At 39.1% G+C, this 7500-nt stretch overlaps 1 protein-coding gene across 2 annotated transcripts in view; it reads left to right on the forward strand.

Annotated features, from left to right (window-relative positions):
• Positions 1-7500, forward strand: part of pex1 (peroxisomal biogenesis factor 1) — a 19237-nt gene that overhangs the window by 9061 nt on the left and 2676 nt on the right. The window contains exons 11-20 of one of the 2 annotated variants that reach the window (XM_033998952.3): positions 479-575; positions 800-997; positions 1098-1252; positions 2069-2258; positions 3073-3239; positions 3405-3539; positions 3743-3807; positions 4223-4365; positions 4700-4803; positions 5063-5236. In XM_033998952.3, the coding sequence (XP_033854843.3) occupies positions 479-575; positions 800-997; positions 1098-1252; positions 2069-2258; positions 3073-3239; positions 3405-3539; positions 3743-3807; positions 4223-4365; positions 4700-4803; positions 5063-5236 (1428 nt within the window). The remainder of the gene's footprint in view (positions 1-478; positions 576-799; positions 998-1097; positions 1253-2068; positions 2259-3072; positions 3240-3404; positions 3540-3742; positions 3808-4222; positions 4366-4699; positions 4804-5062; positions 5237-7500) is intronic. The other variant, XM_033998953.3, reaches the window with a different exon arrangement.

Genomic DNA, 7500 nt, shown 5'->3' on the forward strand with positions numbered 1-7500 from the left:
CATTGTTCTGTTCCAGTTAAATGGCACAAGCTCTTATTGTTTCATCAGCCATTTGTTCCTTCCCATTCTGCAACTTGTTATCTGGGTTTCTGCTGACCCTGCTGAAGTGAAGAAGAAACACAGATGTTAACTGTTAATGTGCTTTATCTCATAAAGTGGATGTTGTGCTAGCAAAACTGGTAGGATTTTCAATCTAAACATTGTAGCAAGGATAGAGTTAATCTAAAGATAGATGGGCTGCATTTGTATTATGAAGACTGATTTAGTTTAATTCCTGTATGACACACAATATAATCTGCTTATTTAAACTTGCTTTGGAAAGTTGTTGCGTGGCTTGGTGGGATGGGTGTGTGTTGAGTGTGTGCTTAATGTGAATTTAATACAACATCTGTACCTGCAAAGCATGTCATTTATTTAGTTAAGTGCACTCTTTTTTTAGGCCTAGCAGATGCATGATGAGTTGTCATTGGCTTCACAGGGTAGTGGAAAGACAGCTCTTGCAAAGGCCTTGTGTAGAGAAGCAGCTGATAAACTGGATGCCTATGTGGAAGTGATTGATTGTAAACAACTGCGAGGTAAGCACATACAATGCAAAGGATATTTCACAAGAAGGTTTATGAAGTAAAGAAGGTTTATGAAGTAAAGTTCTAAATGTACAACCACTATTCTTTTGGCAAAAAAAATGAGTTTGCAATATTGGTAGTGTATGAATCAATTATACAGTAAACCAGCCCACTCTTATGACCACTTCTGTCTGTTTAATTTAGATATGAAAGTCTTTCTTTATTAAGTCTGTTAGGTGTGATTTCAATGTCTCAATACTCAGGTAAGAGGTGTGAAACGGTGCGTAAGAAGCTGGAGGAGGCGTTTGCAGAGGCTGTGTGGAGACAGCCCTCCCTCCTCCTCCTGGATGACCTGGATCACATTGCTGGAGCTGCTTCCTCACCAGAGCAAGAGCAGGGCCCAGAGGCGCTTCTGGGAAAACAGCTTGCACAGGGTACTTGCTACATTTATTTAAATTTGTTTACTATTTTAAAGGAGTCTGTTTTTTTAGTTTATGTAGGGCTTGTTTTAAACCCATGTTGCTATTTTTCCAGCTCTTACGGATCTAGCCAGCGAAGCTGTTGTCCATGGGAGCCTGATTGCCCTGATTGCTACGAGCCAGAGCGAGCGTTCTTTACACCCCTCTCTTGTGTCAGTGCAAGGGTCTCACTTCTTTCAGTGCTTCACAAGCATCAAGCCTCCCAGTCAGGTAAAGCAAACCCTCATCAGCACACTGATCCTTTCAGCTCAAGTCATCTTCACAGGAATTCAAATAAACCCTTTTCCAATGTATGTGGCAAGTAAATATAATTCAATAATGGGCCAATTCATCTAAAGGGTGACGGATCTAAATAGGGAGAGTCCCAATTTATTGATTTTAACCACAGTGTTAAAAACCACCACTGTTTATATTAATTAAATATGGCTTTGTGTCTTACATTTTACAAAGCAAGTACATGCCTGCAGTTTTCCAAAATATGTGTTTTGTAGGACAAATATGTGGCTTATAGTGATACATCAGAGTGTTATATAACATAATGTTATTACTTTAGCATTGTTGCAAAAAACAAGTTCAAAGTTTGTGCAGTTTGAACTATAACTTTAAGGATGTGATTTTGAGGAAATGCAGTAGAACACAAATGTAAGGGCAAAATGATTTACAATACATATTTTAAGAATGTACAGACAAAATGATCCTACTGGCTTCATAAAGTGTAATTGTTCTCTAAGCAATTTTGACAAACATAAGCTGTTTCCTTAAGTAATATAAAGTCCATACTTCATACATGTGTGAAATAATGTATTCCAGATCATGTGTTTTTTTAGGAGAATATTTTCATGCGTGGAGTTTGAAACATACGCAAATTCCAAAAGTTGCCAAACAACTCAAAGCTAACATGCAAATTAGGCCACACACCCCAAAAAACATTGACAGAAATCCAGACGGAAAAAGGTGGGGCAGTGTTAGAGGTTTGCACTGTCATCAAACTCAGGTCCTATAATTGAAAATGCTTTTGTTTGCCAGGTCCAAAGGAATGAAATCCTGAGGGCTGTGATTCAGAATAAAAGCAGCATTGCTGAAGAAACATGGCAGGTGGTTGACACTCAGTCCCTCGCCAGGGAGACAGAAGGGTTTGTGGCGAGAGATTTCACCTTGCTGGTAGAGAGAGCCATACATGCCAGTGTGGTCAACAACCGGAGCACGTCAGCACAAGGTAGAGTATCCTTTTAAGAACACCAGAACTGGTTGTACAAGATCAAAAAATGGGATTGGATCCGGGGTCACTGAAGCCGGATCATGAGAAGTTGTACTACGCCATCTGGATAACGCTCCATTGATCCATAATCATGATCTGATCCTGAAGCTGCACACGCCGTAACTAAGAAACTGACCAATCAGAAGTGAACATGTGAGGAGCATAGTTTAAAGACACCGGCTGTCATATTTGTATACAGCCTGAGATCACAGTAATGTTGGGGAAAAAATGGCAAACGGATGGACAGAGATAGAGGAGGATGTGCTAGTCCTGCACAATTGCACCCATTAAAAAATGTAAATCCAGGGTACTGTATCCAAAACACATTATTTTAGGTAAACAACAAGAAAATGTTTCAAGTTTGGAACTCACCATAGCTTGGTGTTATTTACTAATATCACCAGAGGGTTTAACTGTCTACTACATACAGTTTTCAAATTAAATTGAAATAGTAGACTTAAAACGGCACAGCAAAGTGATGTTTTTGCTTTGTTTTTTTTTTATACAAAAACAATATTACCTTGTTCAAATAAATAGACATCAATAAAAACTCAATACTTTACCGAGCACTTTACACAATTATTCTACCAAATTAATCACAATGTATTGCAAGATCAGAGCCTAGATCCAGGATTGGATCCTTTATGTACAACCGGCCCCAGCAGATTTCAGATCCATCATAGCTGTATAAAATTGGAAAACCCACAGCTTGGTTAACCACGTAAAGCCAGTGAAGCGTCCTAATGAAAGTAGGGTTTGTTTTTTCCCCCAGACCTGTTTTTGGCTACCTGTGACTTTCACCAAGCACTCAAAGGCTTTACACCATCCTCGCTGAGAAATGCTAACCTGCACATCCCGAAGGACCTGGGCTGGGAGCGTGTTGGGGGCTTGCATGAAGCCAGGCAGCAGCTCATGGATACCATTCAGTTGCCAGCGAAGGTATCATGTCGTTTTTTAAACTGGTTATACACAATGAATTACAAGTATGAGGAGCCTGTGTGAACATTAAGTGATTTACTTGTCATGAATACACATTGTAAAGGTGCACACATTGACAAGAGAATGTGGCTTTAGAATAAAGTGTTATGGATTTGTTTTTTTCAGTACCCTGCATTGTTTGCAAATCTGCCCGTTCGCCAGCAGTCAGGAGTGCTATTGTATGGAGCCCCCGGCACAGGGAAGACCTTGTTAGCTGCTGCAGTCGCCAATGAGAGCGGAATGAATTTCATTAGCATTAAGGTACCATCGGACCCTTCTACGAAACTGTCATTGAAATGTGTTCTACATGCAGTATTATGTTTTTGGTAGCCTTAAAAAAGAAAGAAGAAAAGCAACAACTTTGCAATACCAACCTTATTTGCAGGTCATTGTCATTTTTATGCATAACCGGATGACAAAGGTTCATTTGTTCTTAACTGAATATCGGAGTTATGCTTTCCCAGGGTCCTGAGCTTCTCAGCAAATACATTGGAGCAAGTGAGCAGGCAATTCGAGATGTCTTTAACAGGTGTGTTCCTATTGTGCATGTTGCAGAATATGAAAAGAATATGGTAATACTTTATCTGCGAAAATGTAACCGCTTGTTTCTGTATGAAATAGGTACCATTCATAAAAGTACATCTTCATTTCCTTAACTTGATTGCTTCAGAAGTCGGTGTGTGTGTGTGTGTGTGTGTGTGTGTGTGTGTGTGTGTGTATACAGTATGTCCCACAAGGTGGCACAGTTGATAAATGCCCTTTGTTATGCTGGAGTGCCTTTGTTATTCACAGAAACGCAAATTTCTACTTTCTAATTGGTTTGCATACATAGCACTGGAGTAAATCCCCAGTGAATTTGGCCCATTTATTATTTCAAGTGTGATTTCCAGGCTAAACGGACAAAACAAACTATAACAGTTTTTTCCCTTTGCCCACTTTCTCAGGGCACAGGCAGCAAAGCCCTGCATTCTGTTCTTTGATGAGTTTGACTCCATTGCCCCTCGCAGAGGCCATGATAACACTGGAGTCACTGACCGAGTGGTCAACCAAATGCTAACTCAGCTGGATGGAGTTGAAGGATTGCAAGGTACAGTAAGCGTGGCAGCTGTAAGAGAAACCTGTTGCCTTTTAGGTTTAGTGTGATTCATTCATTCATTCATTCATTCATTCAATTAGTTAAAGGTAGAAGGGTTTATCTTACTAGCGTATCATTCCTGTCATCTGGTTTCTGATTCAAATCTTGTTTCTGGTTTTCATCACATCATTGAAACTTCATTTTAAAAAGTTTTACGCTCAGCAACGTTAATAGCCACAAGCATAAAGGGAGAATGAACAATGGAAATCCTGAGTAATGGTTTCTAATTTCTACAATTTCAGTACTATATTATGTTTCACATTAATGGTTTCCTTGTTGTTCTTAGGTGTATATGTATTAGCAGCCACCAGTCGCCCTGACTTGATAGATCCAGCTTTATTGAGACCAGGCCGACTGGATAAGTCTTTATACTGCCCTCCACCTGACCAGGTAAGAGCTAACCTAATGTTGGGGGTATATAACTATTAAATCAACTTTTAAACTGTCACTCATACAAAGGTATATTGATGTTTGCAATAGTTTTAGCATATGTTAGAGATGCTTCCAGCATCTGTAATATAGGTAATACAATTTGACTAATAGCCATTAGAAAAGTGAGCTAGTGGCAGGGATATTTCACCAGGGAGTTGTAACGCTGATCCGACAGTATGCATGGAGTTGACCCACCAAGCTTTGTCTTTGTCCACAGGGAGCTCGGAAAGAGATCCTGAATGCCCTCAGTCTCTCTGTGCCCTTGGCAGAGGATGTGGATTTTGACCTCATTGCTGCTAATACAGAGTTCTTCACTGGGGCTGACCTGAAGGCTCTACTCTACAATGCTCAACTGGAGGCAATCCACACCAACCTGGCTGCATGTTTGCTTGTAGGTTGGAATAAATATATAGTGGAAAGAGGTCCACTATAGAGTAGGGTACTGTTTTAGGGCAGTGGTATTTTGTGTATAAAATCCAAAGCGTGTACAGTGAACATTTTCTTCAGAAGATTGTATAGCTTCGAGGTTACGCTGCAGGAGAACATGAGTTATGCATTAAACAAGAAGAGGCCGTTTAGGTTTGCTTTTAAAAAAAAAAAAAGACTGGCCAAGAGGCCAATATACAATTGCCAACTCTGTCTCTAAAGATATCTCTACTGGTGAAATATTGGTGTTCTGAAAGAGTGGCACATTTTTGGAAATGTTAAAAAATTTAAGGATTCTCATAAATAAGAATCATTTTATAGCAGTAGTTCATCAAAAATCCTGAATTAAACATAATATTCCAATCCAAGGTCATTGAAGCCAACAGTGCTGTACTGTAATTCTCATCTTGATGTGTAAACGGGCTCTGCTGCTGTCTTACTGCTTATTTTTGTCATACAGCTCATGCAGGTTTAGTCTTGACTGTCTCCTCCAGTGAAGCATTCTCCTCAAAGCTTTTGTAATAGCATACACAGATCAGTAATTATTAGGGCTGTCAATCGATAAAAAAAAATGTATCAGTTAATTTATTGACATCAGTTTATTAATCAGTAGATTCATCCGTGCTCATTTTTAATAAAGGTAACGATATTATAGCAGCTGGAATTTGGTCTTTTTAAAAGCATTTTTATTATTATTTTTATTTGAGTAAATGTAACACATTTTCACAGAACAACTGCTCTTTCTGGAAACTGTCAGTCACATACCTGAAAACACAAGACAGCTGAGCTGCATTTCCAACATTGGTTGTTTAGTCTACCATTATAGCTACATTCTTGGCTTTCTTCCTGTACTTTGCATCTAGCCGAACCTGAGGCACCGAAGAGATTAAGCCATTCGGAATCTTGTTCAGGGTGCCAGAGAATACCTTGGCTATTGACAAGCGATTGGTTAACATGCTGTCGTAGTCAGAAATCAGAGGAAGTAATTCCACATAATAACCTCAATTTGAGTAAATGGTGCCTTCATCGTGCCCTCTGAATGCCAGTTCTTGCTTGTCAAGGTAAACAACAGAACTAATCCAGCGTTTAAGAACCTCACTGTTTTTTCTTACGTGCTAGTTGTGATGTATTGTATCCCTTCTGCTCACCCAGTTGACTTGAACATCAATCCGGATTTGTCCAAAAGGTTTGAGTGTTACAGTGGCTCTCAAGTGACTTTGGGAATGCTCATGTTTTTGTGCCGACTTCGATAGACATCCTAGATTGCTGTAACCAGCGCTGTTCCATATCGCCTTTTCTATACTGAACAAAATACAGCTCCAGCAGTATACTTTTTTTAATTGACAGCTACCGGTAAGCCACGGATACCTTTTCATATTTTTAATGTTGAAAGTGGCGAGTATATCCCTTTCCTTCATGTGTCATTTCAGGTATTTGTGGTGTATACCTCAATTTTTTCGGAGGAAGTTCTTCTTGAAAATTGATTTGTAACGAAATCGACTACAATGTCTCCGTTGTCTGATGACATTTCTTTTTTATTTGTAAAAAGCAATTCGAAATATTACTTTGAAGTTCTCAATATAATTCTTAATAATGGTCTCTATTATAAGCTATATTGCGCAAAATTCAGCTATTCTTACACCCTACGCTAGTACATTTGTCCTGCCTCAGCTCACTAATGATTGGACAGCTGTAAAACCAGGGCAGATCTTTGACTTTCCCATTGGTTAAGCTCCCAATTATGTCCCGCCTCAGCTCACTCATGATTGGACACCTGTATAACAAAGGGGTAGATCTTTGACTCTCCCATTGGTTAAGCCTACTAAAGACCGTCAACTGTTTATGCCCCTCCTCCGCTCACTTTTGATTGGACTGTCGTGGAGAAAATGCAGATCTTCTATTGGTTGATTTTATTTTATATACAAAAATAAAATTCTGCCTGATTTAAATTGTAAAAAAAAAATTTATCTGGGATCAAATCTTTAGCTGATTAATCGGTCCGATTTAATCTATTAATCGGAGCAGCCCTAGTAATTATATATAGAATAATAGATGGGCTTCAGCGAGTTACTGGAAAATAATTCCATCTAGGGTTTATGTGACGTCATAAACTACAAGACTGATATCCGAATATGCCATTTTGATGTCACTACTGTGGTATTATGCCTTTTTTTTCGAATGACTCAGGATGGAAATATAGCCTTCATCCATGTATTACATAATGCATAA

Source organism: Acipenser ruthenus, chromosome 4 (genome assembly GCF_902713425.1).
Source record: "Acipenser ruthenus chromosome 4, fAciRut3.2 maternal haplotype, whole genome shotgun sequence".
Classification (NCBI taxonomy): Eukaryota; Metazoa; Chordata; class Actinopteri; order Acipenseriformes; family Acipenseridae; genus Acipenser; species Acipenser ruthenus.